This window comes from Rattus norvegicus, chromosome 13 (assembly GCF_036323735.1).
Source record: "Rattus norvegicus strain BN/NHsdMcwi chromosome 13, GRCr8, whole genome shotgun sequence".
NCBI classification, from domain to species: Eukaryota; Metazoa; Chordata; class Mammalia; order Rodentia; family Muridae; genus Rattus; species Rattus norvegicus.
The window spans coordinates 47,188,726-47,210,152 of record NC_086031.1 but is presented as its reverse complement, the minus strand read 5'-3'; the positions used below and the strand labels follow the sequence as shown (position 1 = coordinate 47,210,152).

Genomic DNA, 21,427 nt, shown 5'->3' with positions numbered 1-21,427 from the left:
TTTTTTTTTTTTTGGCCCCAAGACCAAGTAATTAGAAAATTAGAAAGTCGTAAAACAGTATGCCACACCCAAGTAAGCCCCCTCCCACCCCCTCTGTGTGTGTGTGTGAGAGAGAGAGAGAGAGAGAGAGAGAGAAAGAGAGAGAGAGAGAGAGAGAGTGCACATGCATGCACACATCCTTTATTAACTGTAGATTAGGTCACAGGTAGCAGAAATCTCTAGGGACAGGATATGGACAGTAAGGGGAACTTCGTGTCTAATCATTAATTTAATTAAATGTAGCTGAATTGTATTTCAGAACTAACTAGAAATGTTGTTTAGAATGTCTTGGGCTTTGACTTCCTCCACCAGTACTACAACTTGACATTTGTCTGAAGAGCAACGCAGAGGACCGGGTCTAGACTTCAGACCTAACACTTGTGTCCCCCTTCCTCCAATCTTCCCAACCTACAGAGGCCAGAATGGGTGGGAATGAGCCTCTGGTCTCAGCTTCTACAACATCTCCCGGAGGAAGAGGCCTCTTTCCAAAGCAAGTGATCACTTACTGTGAAATCAAAGAAGCAACATCTAATTAAAGGGAATAATTAATGGGCAATTAGTCTGTAATGAATTAATGGGTGTAGGCAGTGATCATCAAGGTTTCTGACACCCCACCGAAACAAGCAGACAAGCAGACAAGCAGACACAGCGAGTCCTGATGGCATGGACACAAGACCGAGTCTTGCCCTGCCCCTCCCCCCCACCCAAGTAAAGCGACCAAAAGACTCTTTGGTCTTGATCAAGCTGCCTTTGCAGGTAATACAGAGACAGCTGAGGACTAGGTCCCCAAACCCAGGATAGGGAAAGTACTGTGCCAAAGGTAACTTAGTTATTTCAGCAACACATCACAGAGAGAAAGAAAAGACAGGACAGATAGGAGTCACCCGAGAGCCGTGACAGCCATCGTGATGCTCAGACCTTACTTGGAGTCAAATCAAAAAGAAAATGATTTTAAATATGACGGACAGAGAAAGGCGAATACTGGTAAGAGTTAGCTCTGTTTAGGCGTGATGGTGTTTTGATGCTTTTCTTTAGAGATGAAATAATCAGTTGTCTAGGTTTTTCAAGATAATCAGTGGATAGAAAAGACTGGAAATATAGTAAAAGCAAGACCGACCATGAGCTAGCTACTTCAAATGCTTGGGCATAAGAGGGTTATGGCATTGTTCACTCTGCTCTTACACGTGCTTAAAAGTTTTAATTAAAAAAATGTAATATAAATCAGCAGGTGGGTGGCTCAGTCAATAGTGGCCTGTCAGACAAGCCTGAGGACCTGAGTTTGAGTCCCGGCTGCCACTGGCAGGTGTCAGGGGTGGGGTCAGAGACAGGCAGATCCCTCAAACTCATTGGCTGTCCAGCCAAGCCAAACTGATGAGTACCAGGCTCTTATTTGGTGTCAAATCAAAAGGAAAATATTTTTAAATATTTAAATACATAAATTAATTTAAATATATAAATCAGATGCAAGACCCAATGGCAGACCCCTGTAATCCCAGTTACAAAGGAGACTGAGACAGGAGGGTAATAAACCCATGGCCTTCCTGGCTAAAGAGTCCAAGGGTTGGGAGGCAAGATGACTCAGTCGGTGAAAGCAGCATCTACAGTAACCCCTGAATCCACAATCCACTCTGTGGAAGGCGAGAGCTGACTCCCACCAACTGTCCCCTGATCCATGTGTGCCCTGTGTGCACTCGGGAGCACACGCACAAAGAATAAATAAAATGCAGTGCCATTTTTCTTTTCTGTTTAAAATGTGACTTCAAGACCAGTCTGGACACCTTAGTGAGACTTTCTGGTGAGACACAGTGGTACATGCCTGTGATACCAACATGTAAGAAGGAAAGGTTGGAGAAATCACGAGTTCAAGATCATCCTTTGCTACGTAGAGTTGCAGGCCAGCCTAGGCCACTGGAGAACACATCTCGGAAGCCAAATAGGTAAAATAAAGGACAAATCAGATCACTGTGAGCTTGTGGCCGTGATGCAATTAACTCCTAGAAACACGAGGCAAGAAACCAGGATGCTATTCCCTTCCTGGCAAAACTACTGCCACCATATCCCACAGCCACCCCCACCCCCACCCCACCCCTCTCTCTCAGCAGTCTCTCTGTGTAGCTCTGGCTGTCCTGGATTTGCTTTGTAGACCCGGCTGACCTCGAACTCAGAGATCAGCCTGCTGCTGCCTCCCAAGTGCTGGGATTAAAAGGCATGTGCCACAGCTTGTACCCTCATTCTCTACAGCTCCACTGCTCCTTCAACAGTGGTCCTGCCAGCACTGCCTAAGAGAAAGTGGCAGCCCCTGGGCATATCATCTTCAGAAGGCAGGTCCCGCCCTTCCTTCCCTGGAGCAGCCATCTCTGAGGGCATCACCAGCCCCAGGTGGAGTTCTCTCTGCTCCTGGGTACTGAGGCGAGCGCTCTCAGCAGAGCAGCAACTGTAACAGCTGGGTAGACCTCGCTGCCTCTCTGCCCCTTCAGGAGACAGCGATGGGACATGGGTGCAGGAGGAAGGGTAGGTTTGGGAAAGACAAGGCCACACAAGAACCAAGAACTCAAGCCTGTATTCCATCCCTGCCCTGCCAAGACGGCCAACCCCACCTTGAACAAACACCCCTCCATGCTGAAGGCTGCTCCCTGTCCAGCACTTCCTGGAGCTACGGATCGGGAAGGGAGGGAGGGGAGAGCGTTCTGAAGCTTAGAGCCTCAGGGAGAAGGGGTCACAAATCGGAACACATGCAGAGCATGAGGTAGCCGGGTCCTCAGAAGGAAGGGATCAGGAGAAAGTGTGCCTTGTTTGGCACATTTTGGAGTTCAAATTTGTTAAGCAAATAATTGACTAAAACAGAGAGAGAGGAAGGAAGAGGGGGTCAGCAGTAGGAAGAGAGGTGGTTAAGTGAGGATTCACCGGAATAGGTAAACCCAGGCATTAGCCAGGTCAGCCAGCCTCCTGCCTGGTCCCCAACAGCCCCAGACCTGTATTCCCAGCCCTTACCAGCCAGGAAGTGTGTGTGAGAACCACCTCGTGCTGCCAATAGTCCGCTTCCCACACACGGAGCAAGCCACTCTTGTGAGAGCCACAAGTGCCCTCCTCCACCTGCTCCTAAGGTGCAAAATGCCAGGAGATGCTCCACCCCAGACCCCCAACAGCCAATCAAAGAAGCTGGCCCAGAGCCCGCCCTCTTGGGACGCATGGCCACAGTATTCAAACCACGGGGCTTGTTCCATATTCATGCCCACGCTGGGCAGTCACGAGATGACCCCACCACAGAACTGCCTCTGGGTTCCATCCACCTCCCGCTCTCACTGATCTTCAGGGACCACGGGGCCAAGGTCCCCGGTGAATCAACCTCCCTCCAAGCCAAGGGCAAGCCGGTGCAGAGCTAACTCTTAGGCACTGAGGAAGTGCCAGCAAGCCAAGGGATCTTGCGACTCACTCCAGCTTCCCTCCGGATGCTGAAATGAAAATCCTGGCTCTGTCACTTTGTGGCTGTACGAACTCTGAGAAATCACTGAATGCTTCAAAGTAACCCAAGGTCACTGTGACCCTTTCCTTTTGTCTGCATCCTCAGAAGGATGGGAACATGCAGAGGGAGAGACTGCCGTGTTTCTCAACAACAAAGACGCTCTATAAACACAGGGTATCGTTATCATAAACGGGAGGCCCTGACCCACAGCGAGGAGGGCACAGGTTTCTGTCAGGCTTGGCAGTGCCCCACTGAATAAGGATTAGACAAGTGCAGACCAAGCCAGAGGGCACCCAGGCTCTAAGCTCACTCTAAGACCCTGCCCAGAGATTCCCCAGCTCTACGGGGAAGGATCTGAACAGTGGAGGGGCGGGGGTGAATAGGGAGAGATGGACTGGTGTTGGGGAATGGTTTTTGTGCGCTGTGTATTCAGATGCTGATTACTGTGCCCAGAGTTCTGGTTGCAGTCGGACACTGGCGTCGTTGTTGTTGTTGTTGTTGTTGTTGTTGTTGTTGTTGTTGTTGTTGTTATTGAAGCATCTCCTGTCTCAGTGTTGTGCAAAAATTGCTCTCCATCACCCCTGATTGGTTAATGAAGAGCTGATCAGCCTATTGCAGGGCAGGAGAGTTAAAGCGATCCCAGCGATGAGGGTGGGGTCCCAGGTGGAAAGCAGAGAGAAGAAAGGATCAGCATGAGAGAGTCACCCTGAGGACACAAATAGAGCAGGGGCAGCCAGGGTGAGCCCAAGGTGGCAGGTATGTCTATTTGTACATGCTTGGCCCAGGGAGTGGCACTATTTGGAGGTGTGGCCTTGTTGGAGTAGGTTTGTCACTGTGGGTGTGGGCTTTAAGATCCTCAGCCTAGCTGCCTGGAAGTCAGTCTTCCGCTAGCAGCCTTCAGATGAAGATGTAGATCTCTCAACCCTGCCCACACCATGCCTGCCTGGACACTGCCATGCTCCTGCCTTGATGATGATGGACTGAACCTCTGAACCTGTAAGCCAGCCCCAATTAAATGTTGCCCTAATAAGAGTTGCCTTGGTCATGGTTCTGTTCACAGCAGTAAAACTCTAAGACAGCAGATAACGGGGTACATGGCTGGAGAGTAGGCAGTATAGTTAGAATAGATGAGCATGTGCCTAGCTATAGTGCTAGAAGCTTATTAATAAATATAATAGGTCTCTGTGTCATTCTTTGGTACAAGGGAGGGTGTAGAAAATCTCTGTACTTTTACAGCCTGGACCTAGGATTTGTGTTTCAGAGTTGACAGAACGTTCATCTGCCCATCCAGGCAACACGGAGAAGCAGGCAGCCCAAACTCCAACAGCCCTTCTTTGTCTCCATGGAACTAGAGCTCTAAGTCAGGTTCTGTGGTGCTTCTTTCTGTAGAACGACAGCCATATCAAGAATAATCTCTGGGGATGTAGGTCAGTTGGTCAAGCTCTGACCTAGCATTCCTGACACCCTGGGTTCAGTCCTCAGCTCTGCATGTAGTTCATGCCTCGTCTCAGCTCCTGGGAGGCAGAGGATCAGAAGGTCATTCAAGGCCACCCTCACCTCCTCAACATGTCAAGACCATCCTGGGATACAAAGCTCAAAGAACAACAGCAACAATATTCTCCGGACATTTGCATAGCTTTTTTAGACACATTGACTGTTTTCCGTTGTAGCTTCGTGTAAGGGGGATGCTCTGGAATCTTCTTTTTTTCTCAGCTGATATAAACACGGGTAGGATCCAAAAGAGATGGGGAATTATCTGGTTATGCATCCTGAAGGGGGAGCCAAAGCCAGGTGACGGTCAAATCTCTCCTGTTCCAGTCAGAAGCCAGGGTTCAGCCTGGAAGGGATGGCTGTGGCATATCCTGAAGCCTGGGCCTGCCTCCCATTGCTCCCTCTGAGGCCTAGAGAAGTAATGACCCACTTCCACACTAAGTACCTTTAAGGGCCTCCACCAGGGTTTCACTGGCAATACACTGCCTTATAAACAACTGTCCCACCATTTTGCTCCTGGTCACTGGTTACTCCAGTGATGGTGCACACCTGTAATCCCAGCAAGATAGTCTGAGTTTCAGGCCAGCCTTGGGTACTTCATAAGAAGACGAGGTTTCAAAAGAAACAACAAAATGTAAGGTCCCTCTGAAGTTGTTAATTCTACAGAAAGGCAGCTGTGCCCTTGTCTTGACCACGAGAAATTTTTTTAAGTTTGATGGTAGCAAGGAATAGAATCTTCTAGAACCTGTCTGTGATACAGATGGCCGGTATCTGGGCAGGACATGCAGTATGGACTACTCACACTTCAGACAGGTGCCTAGAAAAGTTTTCCTGAGTTGACTGTGCGTCTGGGCAAGAGAGACGACTCAGGGGTTAACAATGCTCCCTGCTCGTCCACAGGACCAGAGCTTGGTTCTCAACACTCATTCCAGGCAGCTCACAACCACAGGTAACTCCAGCTCCAGGGGATCTGACCCCTCTTCTGAACTGCATGGGAAGCAGTACTCACACGCACATAACCCTAACATGGTCAAAAATAGTAAAAATTATTAAACCTTGATACTATGAATGGTGGTCTCTGGTTCTCCAAGACACTCTTCAAATAGTCTGTGAAACCCAACAGTGCTTCCTAAATTACCACAGAGGCTGGTTCTGGGCATGCTATTCTGGATTTATTTTTGGGTTGTAGAGTATTTTACATATAGAGATCAAAGAACGCCCTCATATGGGTCCTGGGGATCAAACTCACATCACTGGGCTTAGCAGCGAGCGCCTTCACCCACTAAGCCATCTTACCTGTCTTTATTTTTTCTTAATTGACAAATACTAATTGGATATGCTTTTGGAGAACAATGGGATATTTTGGAATAGGCTAATTAGCACCTACATCGCCTCGTTCTCTTATTTCTTTGTTATGAAAATAGTTGACTCCACTCCTCCAGCAACTGCGCCAGACGTAGTACATTGTTACAGTAACCACTTTAAGCAAGCAAGATCACCAGAACCACCTCCAGTGAGTAGCTGAGACAGGTGGATATCCCCGCTTTCTCCAGCCACACCTCCCATAGGCTTGGTAGGTCAGCAATACAGGAAATGCTCAGAGGCACTTTTCCACTCAGTTGTTCCTGTCTGTGGGATGAAGCCAGGGAGGAAAGCAGGATGGGTGGACACTGGGCTAGGGGAGGGGGATGGGAGGAGTTAGCTTGACCTCACTCCAGCACTGCAGGCAGGAACAGGGCCCAAGCTGGGCTCTGGTCAAGCCACCCCCTCCTTCCTTAGCAGGCATAGGCTAATGTGAAGCCCCTCTGGAAGGAATGATGGGAGGTGGCTGTTTTTAGCAGTAGAGTCCTCAGGGAATCCCATCTCTCAGAGTACTGTTAAGGAACGGTGGGCATTTCACCCTACTCTGCTCTTTGCCTTAGCAGCTAGGTAAAGGCAAAAGAACATTCTGGAAAACATCACAAAGCCCTCGGCTCCAAGGTTGGCAGAGTTGGGCAGATGCACACGTTTTGATCAGCAGAGATAAAATGGCTTCAGGACAAAAAGACAGAGAGGAGCTGAAGAGATAGGTCAGCGGGTAAGGGTGTTATTACTCAAACCGGATGGTCAGAGTGCAATCCCTAGACCACATATTGGAAGGAGAGACTGCCAAAAGTTGTCCTCTGACCTCCATACATGTCCTGTGGCACACACACATACACAACATGCACACAATACCCATCCCTCTGCTTTTCCTGTCTGAGCTGCCTGGGACCAAAGAGCTAGCTGAGCGGAGCCAGGCACTGAGGGTAGGAGAGCATAGTAGGTGGGGCAGGGCCTTCTTTTCAGACGCTGCTCGGCCTGGCCAGTATCAGTTCTGCTGGGTCACCTTCAGGAGTCATCTCTCAGACGCTCCACTGGAAAAGCTTCCACATTGTGATCTTCTCCATTGTCAAGAGAGTCCTTCCAAGGGACCCTATTCCCAATGTCCCATCTAATATCTTATGCCGTTTTATCCTCTTGTCTTCAGAGACTATCTCACTCTACTCTAAACCTTGGATTGCCAGACCCACCTACTGAGTGTTTGAAACAGCTCATGGGGTGTTGTCATGACAGAATTCCCCTATCCACATCAAGGCTTTAAAAGACCAGCACCTGCGTAGGCCCCGCCCTCCCCGGTGTCACAGCCCCTGCAGGTACCTGATGCTCTGCAAGTACACTGCACTGGGCTGCCTCGGCCACCTACCTCAGCCTCTGAGGGCTTGGAAGCCAATCCTCATGGGTGTAGAAATGCTTTTTACACAAGAATTTTCTAACTCCAGACACTCAGAACAGAATCACAAAAGCAAGTGACTGCATGAGACAAGTCTCCTGCTGGGCAGAGCAGGGTGTTTGTGATTGAGAGCTGGGTCTGAGGATGCACATTGTAAAGGAGGAATGTCTGAAGGTCGTCTGGCTTTGCACTGCCATGTAGCAATGGCTAGGCTGGACAGTCGGAAATGAACTGAGCTTGGGAAGGAATGGAATCCCAGACTAGACCATTGGCCACCTGAGCCGGTCAGTGTCTCCTGTTTGAGAATAGTCTTGCCAGAGCCAAGGGAATAAGACAGAAGGACACCAGGAAACAAAACACAGAAATTTTATGTCTCACGGGCCTCATGAAGGAAACACCTTCCAGCAGCTGCTGTCACCTTGAGGGCCTGCATCCTGGTTCAGCCAGTGAGGCCTCACAGGGCCCAAAGGCTTGGAATGGGGTCCCTGGTGCTTTAGCACACAGAAAGAGACAGAAAGACAGGAATAGAACTGAGAGGCAGGGTGGGTATGCATAAAGATGAGGCAGAGGGAAGAGAACTAATGAGCTCTTGCTGGAATTAATTTTAAAAGAATAAACACAAGCAGTTAATGGGAGACGGTAGAATTCTCCAGCTCAGCTGCTCCAGGGGACCCTGCTGGGGGACCAGAGAGTTGTCTGTCTGTTCTGTGGTTACAGGGGACACGGGTGTCTTTGGGGGAATCCCAAGGAACCAGATCCCTCTGCCCCACCCCTGGGCTCCATGGGAGTCATATCATGGGTTGATAAACTACACTCATACCAAGGATGCTGAGAACAAGTCCCCCAACCTTGTCACCAGTTATGGAGACTGCCAGATGTGCAGAAGGCCATCAGATGCTTAAGAGCAAGGTGTCATGGCGAGTAGGCAGCAAGCAGGAAGCACCGACTAGATGCACAGCTAAACCACCCTATCATACAGGGAACATGTGATCTACAGATGGGGAGCCCGAGGTTCCACAAGGCTGTGTGTGCAGGAGAGAGTGCGTGCTCTACGGTCCCAGACACCTAGCTTTGAATTCATGTCTTTCTCGCCACGCCCCCTGCACAGGTGAGGCAACTCCTCTCATCTCAGTGTCGTCTCCTGTATAACATGGATACTACCCGCTGCTTACGTCCCAAATTGTGGGATGATACCATAAAGATCCCATCGAGTACTAGTAAGTGCGCATAGCAAGCGTTCACTTTGTCTGTTGTCTTCCTACCCCAGCTCCTCACCAAGGTAATCTGCTCCTTCTTTCAACACACAGTGGAACGACGAATATTTGCAAAGGGGGCAAGGAAAAGGAATTTATGGAAGTCCTTGTGTATATACAGGGCACTTTACCAGACTTTAGGGTGGGTTATAAAGATGAACAGGAACACAGCAGAGTCCTTGACTTTAGGAGTTTACAACTTAGCAGGCCCAGCCCAGAAATAACTGAATGCTGGTAGCATGTGGCAAGAGCTATGGGAGACAAGGTGAACAGAGACACAGCCCTGGAACCTAGAAAGCATAAATGGTGAGGAGGGGCACAGCACAGAGCCTGGCTCCTGTGGCAGCCAGGGAAGGGTCCAGAGAGCCCAAGTGACTCTCAGGACTTCTGTGCAAGACTTGTCCTGCAGCAGGACAGGGTGAGAGAAGCAGACAGGAAGTGAAGGGGTAGAGCCTCTCATAGGTGGATTCAGGAAGAATTCAGAAGCTACTAGTCAGCCATGGCTCAGTCTGCAAGTCAAAGATGGCTGCAATCCTTTGGAGCTCCTCACATTGCAAGGTGGGGTCCATGTCTCGTTTTCTGCATCCGGGTGTTCAGTATGAGAGAATATAAGAGACAGGATGCAGTGTGGCTGAGATAAAATGGCATAGCAGGCCTTGATGTTTCCTCTTGGGTGTCTTGGGAGGTGGTGTGGTGTAGGGTGTGTGTGTGTGTGTGTGTGTGTGTGTGTGTGTGTGTGTGTGTGTGTGTGTGTGTTCGTGTGTATTTTACATTTTACAGTGCTGGGGATGGACCCAGGGCCTCATATGCTGGGCAAGTGCTCTACCACTGAGCTGCACTACCGCCCAGAATGCTCCCATGAGATACTGCCTCTCGGAATCATGTGACTTAGCCTTCTTTCTCAAGGAGCCAGGATGACAGGCCCAGATCCTAGATGACAGCTAGCATCCCCTGCTAGTTGCATGGGAAGACACTCTGTCTGTGTATCCAGAGGGATCTTCAGATGATAACAAGGACATTTGGAATCTCAAGCAAGAGCCACAGACCTGGCCCATTGACCTAAAGGCAGTAATGCGTCATTGTTGTGAGCCACCATATTTTGGGTTATCTGCTTTGTAGCAATAGTTAATCGAAACGAAGTCCTTACTGCAAATGGGTGGGTCCCACAGGGAAAAGCTCCTGTGTGCTAGGAGCAGGGAGAAGGGCCTTAAAAACTCTGTAGTGAGGAGGAAGGAGGAAGAGGAGAAGGAAGAGGAGGAGGAGAAAGAGGAGAAGGAAGAGGAGGAGGAGAAAGAGGAGGAGGAAGAAGAGGAGGAGGAGGAAGAGGAGGAGGAAGAGGAGGAGGAGAAAGAGGAAGAAGAGGAGGAGGAGGAAGAGGAAGAGGAGGAGGAGGAGGAAGAGAAGAAGGAGGAGGAAGAGGAAGAGGAGAAGGAGGAAGAGGAAGAGGAGAAGGAGGAAGAGGAGGAGGAGAAGGAGAAGGAGGAAGAAGAGGAGGAGGAAGAAGAGGAGGAGAAGGAGGAAGAGGAAGAGGAGAAGGAGGAGGAAGAGGAGGAAGAAGAAGAGGAGGAGGAAGAAGAGGAGGAGAAGGAGGAAGAGGAAGAGGAGAAGGAGGAGGAAGAGGAGGAAGAAGAAGAGGAGGAAGAGGAGGAGGAGGAGGAGGAGGAGGAGGAGGAGACTCTAGCTCAAGCTCCACAGTCCCCTCAGCACTTCCAGCTGTGCTGTCAGATCAATATGACTTACCACACAATTTCCCCCAGGGAGATAATGCTAAAAGTTGGTATGTATAACGTTGCTTAGGACAGAGTTATTTATAACAGAAACAAACTGGAAAGAACCCAAGTTCTTCTTCTTCTTTTTTTTTTTTCTTTGTAAAAACATTGAGCTGGGGATGAAGAACTTGGGGGGCAGAGGCAGGTGGATCTCTGTGAGTTCGAGGTCAGCCTGGTCTACATAGTGAGTTCCAGGATAGCCAGGGTTTCACAGTGAGACCCTGTCCCAAAGAAAAACAGTTTTTTAAAACATTAAGTGTGTGTGTGTGTGTGTGTGTGTGTGTGTGTGTGTGTGTGTGTGTGTGTAGGTCAGAGGGCAACCTGTGGGAGCTGGTTCTCTCCTTCCACCATGTAGGTCCCAGGAATCAAACTCGTGTGTCAGGCTTTGCCGCAGGCACCGTTACAGCCATAGATTAAACATGACCCAGAACCCTGCCTGGGCCCTATCCTCCCCGGTGCCTGCTAATAACATGTCTCTCCATGTGCTCAATAAGCCATCCTGCCAACCCCAACCCAAATTCTTTGTTGCAAGTGAAGGTTGAGCAATAATGAGGCAGAATTATTTAAGGGTGTTCGAGATGGCGAACTAATAAACTACTGTCACGCCTGGGAGTGTTTTTATAAAAATAACCATCAAACAAAAGAGACCCCTGAGAACAACAGCTTCATCGCAGCTACAAGTGTGGGAAGAAAGAATAATGAGAGCCAGAAGGAAACATGGGACAATGTCCGTGCTTTCAGACAAAGCTGATAAGGACCACCGCACCCCCTTTTGGTTTTATAAGATTTTTAAGACAGGGTCCCTCTGGCTGTCCTGGAACTAGTTATGTAGACCAGGCTGGCCTCAAACTCCCAGAGATCCACCTGCCTCTGCCTCCAGAGTGCTGGGACTAAAGGCGTATCCTATCATGCCCGGTTTAACTGCCACTTTTTTAAAAGTACCAATTTAGAGGATGTATCTTGGTGACAGAGTCTTTGCCCAGCATGAACCATCCTCAGTACCAGCACCCAAGAAGGAGGCTGACGCAGAAAGATGTCTTGAGCCCAGGAGTTCAGCTGGCCACAAGTGGCATTCCGCTTCAATCAATGGATCAGTCAAATCAATGAATCAGTCAATACAAACACTAAAAATGGGTTCATACCTGTATTATAGGAATCAGCAGAAACAAAGTTACTGGAGATTTGAAAACCCTCCCTCACCCCCACTTTCGTTTTGGATTTTTATTGTTTGGTTGGGGTTTTTTTTCTTTTTTTAAGATTTATTTATTTTATATAAGTACACCGTAGTTGTCTTTAGACACACCAGAAGAGGGCATCAGATCCCATTACAGATGGCTGTGAGCCACCATGTGGTTGCTGGGATTTGAACTCAGGTCCTCTGGAAGAGCAGTCAGTGCTCTTAACTGCTGAGCCATCTCTCCAGCCCTGTTTGTTTTTGTTTGTTTTGTTTTGTTTTTTGTTTTTTTTTTTTTAAGCAGGGTTTCCTTGAGTAACCCTGGCTGTTGGCCTTGAACTCAGCGATCCACCTGCCTCTGCCTCCCGATTGCTGGGATTAAAGGTGCATGGTGAGAACACTTTCTAACCCAGGAACTGATTGAGTTCCAGGCAGGAGGCAGGGGGAAGGGAAAGGATGGGAGCAAGCAAGAAGGGGCTGCCGGATGACAGGGCTGCCAGTGGGGGAGGGGCTGCAGCATCTCCTCAGCAGGGGTGTCGAATGTTAGAAAACAAACCCACCAGTGTTTGCTGACACGTGCAAGGAGAAGGACTCACACAAAAGCCACACATTATCCTGTAATTATTGTCTCTCTCATGCCTGCAATTAACAGCTGTCTGAGAGGCGGCTGCTGGGGTAAATAAATGTTCACCCCCATTACAGTCAATCAGGCAGCTGAAGCGCCAATTAACAAGCCCACTGCAGAGACACTTGGGGACCCGGCAGCAAGTGCAGGAGGAAGTGGATATGGGAGAAGGTAAGATGCATCTTGGGTACTATCTAAAAGGATGCACAAGGTGATTCAAATGAGCTACTCCAAGCCAGAAAAAGCCCAGTTCTCCGTGACTCCATATATCTGGGTCCTGAGAAGAACCCCTGACCCATAGGAGGCTGTGGAGGGGAAGCAAGGCAGGAGAAGGCCTCAGAGAAGCCACCTAACACCTCTGAAGAGAGACAAAGGGCAGGGAAGGGAGCCAGCTTAAGGCCACCAGCAGAACTTATACTGTATGGTGACTAGTTTCTCTTAAGCGGCAAGCTCAGAAACACAGAGAAGACATTCATGACAGAGAAGTCAAAGCCGATTGTTTTGTCCAGGGGAGGATGAGCCAGCAACGGCTCACAGGCTCTGGCCGGGACTGCAGAGCAGTAGTAAACGTTCTTGCTCAGCAGGCGTGAGCCCCTAGATCCAATCCCAGTACTTCCAAGAAGAAAGGGAACGACTCCCTTGACCGCACTTTGGGGCTGGGAAGATGGTTTTGTGGGTAAAAGTCCTCGCTACATGAGCCTGAGGACCTACGTTCAAATCTCCAGCAACCAAGAAAAAAAAAAGTCATCTGCAGGCTGGGAGTGGGGTGGGGTGAATGGGGTGGGGTGGGGTGGGCGTGAAGCTGCCACCATCAGTGAGAAGCTACAACTACAGGGAGGAGGTAGCGTGCATTGGAGCAAGACACCCAGCATCTTCCTCGAGACTCTGCCTATGCATAGCGCTCACTGTCACAATCCTCCTGCCATTCCCCCAAGCGCTAGGGTTATAGGTGTTCATAGCCAAGAACTACATAGGGAATCTGTGACCAGATATTTTTGAGAACAGTTTGATGTCTGTCTTCAGGAACCTGATCAGCAGAACTCTGATGATGGGCAGGGATCCGGGATGTCGCTAGGCAGAAGAGCATTTGCCTGCCCCTAGGCTCCATACCCGGTCCCCACCACCCAGAGAGAAGACAGAGATACAGAGAAAGACACACACAGAGAGAATGACTTTAGAAGCTAGGATAACCCTACCACCACATCCCACCTCCCACCCCATCCCCCTGATTCCTATGACAAGTTGACTAATTAACACAATTAGTGGGCTAACGCAATGCCTCTCAGATTTTGATGGACATCTTAGGAACCATCTTCGGGTCTTGCTGAGGTGAGGCCTGCGATCCTGCATTCCAGACAAGCTCCAGGGCGATTTAGATGCTGCTGATCTACAGAGGTCTGAGGTGGGGAGCACAGTGGAGATATTTGCAACACCTGCGCCCCTTTTCCCTGGAGCCTGGAAACCTCAAAGTTGAAAAGGGTGAACAAAAGGTAAAGAAGGTCCCAACAGCACACGCTTCACTCAGGGGAGAAGCAGATACACTGAGCAAAGCAGAGTTGAAAGAAACCCTCTAAAGGAGGGAACAGCTGGAAGGAGCAGATTTCCCCAACAAAATGGCAGAGATCAGGATGGCTCCGTACAAATGAGGACTCTTCTGCATTCGGAACCAAAACAAAGGGGTGCTTTGAGCTCTCCTTGACACCGAACTTTCCTCTAATTCAGAACATTTGTTATGCAGGATAAGGGAGACATAAGCCTAACAGCTCTCCATGGAAAAATAACCTGGGTTATGCAAGTTCAATTTCAACACTAGGGATCTGAAAACCTAGTCTGGTGTGGCAGAAATATAGTGTTAAGCTGGAGGATATCAGAGCCTCATGAGACAGAGCATATTTGAAACACTGTATTCAATGCTGCAAATGCTTACTTCAAGGGAGGATTAAAAGATACCATGTGCTAAGTTGCCCGTATTTTCCAAGTACTGTTCTAACTTTTTTAATGGGTATTAGTGAATTTAACTTAACAAAAGAGGTAGGTTCTACCATCACCATTTTACAGATGGGTAAATTGAGGCGCAAAGAGGTTGAGAATTGGAAGATCACAGCTAGTGTCTTAGTGAGGGTTGCTATTATTATAAATACTATAACCAGAAGCAAATTTGGGGTGAATAGGCTTTCCACACCTCCACATCACAGTCTAGCATCAAAGGGAAGTCAGGACAGCAACTCAAGGCAGGAGCCTGGAAGCACAAATTGATCCGTCCGTCATCTGTGGAGGGGTGCTGCTTACTGACTTGTTCCTCATGGCTCACTCAGCCTGCTTTCTTATAGCAGCCAGGACCACCAGCCCAAGGACGACACCAACCACGGTGATCTGGGCCCTCCCCCATCAATCCCTAATTATAAAAACTCACTATAGGCTTAGCCACAGCCAATATTGTGGGAACATTTCTCAACTGAGGTTCCTTCTTCCCAAATGACCTTAGTTTGTCTTACGCCGCCATAAAACTACCCAGCACTGCTAGAAAATACAGAGCCAGGTGCAGGCCCAAGCAGGCGGATGCCAGAGATTAGTTTTTCCACTGCGTCCTGAGTTCTGTGGACACTGTTTCTGCCTCTTGTAACGATGACAGACAGGAAGCCCAGGGGAGTTAGGATACTGGACCAGAACCAAAGTGTGAAATTCAACAAAAGAAAAGTCAAATTCATCATCCTGGAAGGACTCAAGCAGAAGCTCTCCAACATGGCATAACGGCTCCTCAGAGCCCTGAGGGGAGACTCGAGTAGAGGTTGGCTGACAACATCCAGGGCTGAGATTAAATCCCACTCTGCTTTTGACCTTTCTGACCGGAGAAACAGACCCCGAGTCTTGAAGCGCAGGGCTTATAGCGAACTGTATCAAGTGGAGACTTGCCCGTTGATGCTGGTTAGCTGTACCATGGCAAGAAAGAGACACCAGTGGCCAGACATAATTTGCCCAGGATGCTGTAAATTGAGCCTGAAGGAAGACTGCTCTTGAAAGTGACTTATTCTCCTAACCACTATCTCAGGAGGTTCTTGTTGGAATGATAAAACCCCTCACAGCTACCTTACCTAGAGACACTCGTGTTTTCTGTCTTAGTGTCTCTCTCTCTTTATGCTGCTTTCTTCAAAAAACAGCCAGGTCTTGAAGGCTCCTGCCTGGTTCCCTCAGAATCCGTGCACACAGTGCCTTGAGTTCATCCTCCCAAGCACAGGTTCCAGAGAGCCGATAGAGAAGTGACTCTCTCAGCACCTAGAACAGAGCAGCTATGACTCCTCCTGCCCTCTCTCCTCCCACTGAACACTCTCCTGCCCTTCCCGGGGGCTGGTCTCCAGCCCGTAGAAGCCACTACAAAGAAACCCTCCTTTTTCTGAAGGGTCAGTGTTGACCAGAGGCATTGGTCATTCCTACGTGCTATGCACACTTCTATCTAAACGTACCCAGGGAGAATGGCAGCGATTGCAGGCTACTGACTGGGATGGCAGTTACTGACTCATCTCACCAGGCCTGCAGGCTAACTACGGAGCGCAGGAAGGAACAGGACATGAGTAATGAGTTAAGCTCGCCATGCTAACTGCTCCACTGACTAGGCTGGGTATCAGTGAAGATTCTAAGGACTTACTGAAAAGAGAAATCACAGCTACTAAAGGATCTGCCATTCCTCGCCACCGCTCCCCTGAGGACAGATGAGCAGGAAGGAGCCAAGAAGAAGAATAGTATTAGGATCTGATTCCCTCACTGCCCCAGTGTTGCTTGTAGAGCCTGCCCCAGCATCCTCAGAACATCCTTCATGTGCAATCTGAGGTCCTCTAGACTATGTTGAGAGAACCCGCCAGCCCACGAGAATTGAACATGCGAACTTCACATAGAGCATTTGCCACCTGCCTCCTCCAGCATGCAGCCCGAGCACAGGGAAGAGGTGGTCAGCTGAGCCATGACTGGTCGGGGTACCAGTATCTCACACTAACTTATAGCTTGGGTTAAGAGAGGAGCAATAAGGAGACCCAAAATGAAATCTTGAAAGTATCCATAAATTCTAATTTGAACCTCCCAATATGATCTTGGTAGAGTGGCCTATCGTTTTAGGAAAAGTTCCTCTGGGCAAGCTAAGAACACAGTATACTGGCTGAGTACGTGGCAGAGTGTGGGGATGCAGATATAGGGACGCCTATGTGAAAGATGCTTGCCCGCTTCAGAACGTGAGTAAGTAGTGAAGAGCCAAGTTCTCCTCACTCTGCCACAGTCCTGTAACTACCAGGCCTTGTTACTGGAAACCCATCCCATCCGGTGGTCCAGCCTCACTCACCCACCAGGTAACAGACCTGATGGGTCGCAAGGGGATCGAGAGGCAGAAAGCTCATCTTGACATCCCTGATGTTCTGGTTTTTACAGTTGGAAGGACGGCCATTGTGGTAATTAATCTCGATTGTTAGCTTGATTGGCTTGAGAAATAGCCATGAGATTAACACGCCTCTGGGTATATCCGTGACGGTGTGTCTAGAAAGGATTTACCAAGGGTGCTGGAGATGTAACTCAGTTGGCAGAGAGAAAGAGCTCTTAACATATACAGAGCCCTGGGTTCGGTTCCCAGCACCATAAATCAGGTGTGGTGGTGCAAATCAGTAATTCCAAAACTCCGGAAGTCCAGGAAGGAGTCACAAAAATCCAAGGACAACTCTCAGCTACGTATGAGGTTCTAGGTCAGTTGGGGATAGTGAGGCCCAGTCATTTGTTTGTTTTGTTGCTCTTGTTGTTTTCTTAAGGGAGGCAGACAAGAAGGAAGGAAGGATTAGTGAACAGGGAAAGAACTATATGAAAGCAAGGGGTCCCGTCTCACAGACTGGATGGAATTAAGAGTAGGAAAGAAGAGTAGAAAAAAAGGGACCTGTCATGGTGGCTCACCTGTTACCAGTCCTGCCTGAAGTGCATCAAGTATTCTACCCTCGTGACACAAAGTCTAGCACACCGTTCAAATCTGTCATCTGTGGACACTGACCACATTCACAGGAAGCCTACATTGACCCATACCCTTGCCCCACCCAACCTCATCCGGGCCACTAGGCAAGCAGTTAGAGCCATAAAGGGAACACACACAAACAGTAAGGAGATGTCTGGGCTGCCAACACCTGGCCCTCTCTGTTTACAAAGGGCAAAGTCCCTGTGGAAAGGGAGGGATAGCTCCACCCATTCATTGAGTGCTACCCCCCACCTAGGGGACAAGCTGGTCATAGAGACCGAGAAACAGGCTGAGTTCACAAAGCTCACAGTTCCAAGTGGAAGCCAGGCCAGCAGTATGTGTTTCTCCATGTGCTTCTAAATCCTCCAGGTGAGCATGGCCAGCATTCTGCCTATGTATTCCAGAGCCCCATTCCTCCAGCCCCTGCTAACTTCAGCCTTCAGGTTCTGAGATCTCCCCTAGAAGCTGGCCTGTGGCGGATCCCACATACCTCAGGCTCTTGCTGGTCAGCACCACCATGGCACTGTACAAGAGAGATAGAAAGTGACAGGATGTTTTCTCTGAGGACTGGTGTAAGCCTTTCCGGTCAGAAACATCTCCCAAAAGCTGGACACCCATGGGCATGGCTTCAAAAACTCAACAGAGAGCCCGCCCTCTGTTACATTCAAGTGAACTTAGCAAGCAGAAGGCATCCTGGATGAGGTTGTGTGAGGCAAGAGTTTGAATCAGTTTTCGCTGCACAAGGTTAGACCTCCTACTCACCTTCCCCAACTAACTCCCCTCACACAAGACCCAGATTCCTTCAGATCAGCTTCCTCTTTCTTTTCCTTTTTTTTTTTCTAAAGGTTTATTTATTTCATGTGAATTCACTGCTGCTACCTTCAGACACACCAGAAGAGGGCATCAGATCCCATTACAGATGTTTGTAAGCCACCATGTGGATGCTGGGATTTGAACTCAGGACCTCTGGAAGGGCAGTCAGTGCTTAACTGCTGAGCCATCTCTCCGCCCCCCTTTTTTTTAGCTTCCTCTTTCTGCATCACTCCTAAACTCACCCCTTCATACCCCAAGACAACAGACAAAAAGGACCCCAGTTCTGGGTACATACGCTCCAGGTCCTCTCTCTGCATCTACCACTGAGTGTGGTGATTTACGGCTTTAAACCCAGCACCTGAGAGGCAGAGACCAAATCAATCTGTGAGTTCAAGGCCAGCCTGGGCTGCTCTGTGAGATCCCATTTCAAAAGAAGGGGAGGGGGGTAAAGAAAGGAAAAAAGAAAGAAGGAGAGAGAGAGAGAGAGAGAGAGAGAGAGAGAGAGAGAGAGAGAGAGAGAGAGAGAGAGACTAGCCCAGGACAACAGAGTCAGTTCATGTGGTAGTTTGAATGAAAATGGCCTCCGCAGGCTCATAGGGAGTGGCACTGTTAGGAGGTGTGGCCTTGTTGGCGGAAGTGTGTCGCTGGGAGTACGCTTTGAGGTTTCAAATGTTCAAGCCAAGCCCAGTGTCACTTTTTCTTCCTGTTGCCTGCTGATCCATCCATATGTAGAACTCTCAGTTCCTTCTTCAGCACCAGGTCTGCCTGCGTGCCACCATGCTTCCTGCCATGATGATAATGCACTAAACCTCTGGACTGTAAGCCAGCCCCAGTGAAATGTTTTCCTTTATGAGAGTTGTGATCATGGTGTTTCTTCACAGCAATGAAACCCTAGCAAAGACAGTAGACAGAGAACAGGCTGTACCTGAACAATACACCTGTTGAGGTCCCGACTCTGGGACACACCTCTGTGACCCTGGCAGATAGAATGACCGCTGGCCCTCGGCAAACCTCACAGATGAGAGCCGCAATATTCAGCACAGAACATAAGAGAAAGCCTGGGGTTCCTTGCAGTCTCTTAGTGTTTCTCAAACTCCATGTGGTGACTCATCAGTGGGTGTGAAATCGAGCGAGGGGTCAAGGCTATATTTAGAAAATGGTGGGGGGAGCCTTCCTGGAATAGAGCAGGAAGCTGTGGTAAGTGAAGGTAGCGTACTTGTTACTGGAGCAGGATAAATATCATATCTGCTTCTCAGAAACATCCCCGTTAGGGGACACCTTTCAGACTTCCTTGCAGGGCTTCTCACCTGTGAAACTTGCTCTCTGCCCTCAGCAGATTGGGATGCTAAGCTCCTTAGGAGTTAAAAGCCACATCTCCAAGTGCCAGCCCCATCCCAGGCCCTGCCACCAAACTAGGCTCAGACCCGGAAAGCAGGTGACAGCCTAGGAAGAAAATATTAAGGTTGAAGAAAAGGGGACCCACCATGGATGGATGATGGGGACTCCCATCAGCCCCTCTGTTTTGCAGATGAAGGGAGAGAAGAGCTAGGACTGAGACCTGCTTTTGTATGGTCTGTGCCAGGAAATTCATACATTGTGGGAACGTACATGTGGGCAGAAACAACGTCTCTCAGGATTTTCCAATCCCCTGAAGGAAAAAGAAGGCTGGGCTGGGGGCACACACATCTTGCTCTTTGTCCCACCCTATATCCCTCTCCATCTCTTTTGAGGTTGATTTTTTCCCCCTAACTCAGTACCCCCTCCCCCAAATACCAGCAAACTGGTTACCCAGGCAACTCAGTTGGGAGGCTGCCAGTTACCATGGCAACCCAGCATGGCCACCAGGCTGCCTTGCATTGGAAGGTCAGGGGACCAACCGGGCTACCAAGCAGCTGGGATGTTGCTAACAGGACTGGCCCAGGCTGAGAGGCCTACATGCTTGAGGGAATTAAGTTCCTGCTGTCTGGGACCTCTGTTTCCCATGAACCAGCCTCCTCCAGTAAGGAGCATGAACTACATGCTAACCTCCCTGGTTCTGTCACCAAGCCTGATTCTGCCAAGCCAAACTTTTATTTGGGGGGTGAAGGTGGGGTTGGGGGGGGTCATCTCATCTCTAGTCCTGGTTGGCCTGGCACTCACTATGCCAGCCAACCTTTTAAGTTACATTTGTGAGAGTGCATGTATTCGTGTGTGTGTGTGTGTGTGTGTGTGTGTGTGTGTGTGTGTGTGTGTGTGTGGTGTATGCATGTGTGTAGGGGAGTGTGCACATGTCACAGTGTGCATGTATAACTTAGAAGGCAGGAGTCAGTTTTCTTTCTCCCACCATGTGACTCTCAGGTATGGAACTGAGATTCTTAAGCTTAGGAGCAAACCCCTTCCCTTGCCGAGCCACCCACGGCCTTTCTCAGCGTCCATTGTCACCTCTCATGAGAAAGTTTCTCAGACTGAGTAGTCACTGGCTGCCATTCAGCCTAACTCAGGATCCCCCAGGCTGTCCCCTCTTCCAAGCAAATGCAGAAGCCGGTTTATTTGCAATGTATGTGTCTCCACATGTACTCTCTAGTTCTTGCCATGATGGTCACGCTCTGGGTGCCTTGGGTAAAGTTTCTAGACAGAGGCCTGCGAGTTCGTCATCTCGCTTTGCAGGTAGAGCCAGCAAAACTTGGAGAAATCGAGGGGCTGTTCAAGGTCACAAAGCTAAGGTATGGACTGGCATCCTGAAATCCCTTGGATGGTTTACTCCGCCCCCTCCCATCCTGCCGTACCTGGCTTGGCTATAAGAAGACATTTTAAACATTAAATGACTATGCGGAGGTAGATAAGTCGTTCATACTGCGCTTCATCTTCACAGCTATGAAGTCTTTCGTGTTCTTTCGAGGTAGCATAGAGAACCAGAGGTGTTTCCTGTTCTGTGTTTCTCGGAGATAGCGTTTTGGTATGTAGTTTGGGCTGACCTAGAACTTGAAATCCTCCTCCCTCAACTCCTGAGTGCTGGGATTAGAGGTGTGCACCATCACACCAGACTCTAAAACCCAGAGAATTAAAGAAACCTCCCAAAATAATGAGACCC

At 49.2% G+C, this 21,427-nt stretch overlaps 1 protein-coding gene across 29 annotated transcripts in view; it reads right to left on the bottom strand.

Moving 5' to 3' along the window:
• Plekha6 (pleckstrin homology domain containing A6) overlaps positions 1-21,427 on the bottom strand; it is a 140,105-nt gene that overhangs the window by 96,851 nt on the left and 21,827 nt on the right. For 25 of the 29 annotated variants that reach the window (XM_039091295.2, XM_063272453.1, XM_063272444.1 and 22 more), the window contains exon 1: positions 3,031-8,341. The exons of the other annotated variants lie outside the window; for them this stretch is intronic. In XM_039091295.2, coding sequence (XP_038947223.1) covers positions 3,031-3,269 — 239 coding nt within the window. In that variant the 5' untranslated portion in view covers positions 3,270-8,341. Of the gene's footprint in view, positions 1-3,030; positions 8,342-21,427 lie in introns of those variants that run through there. 29 annotated transcript variants of the gene reach the window in all.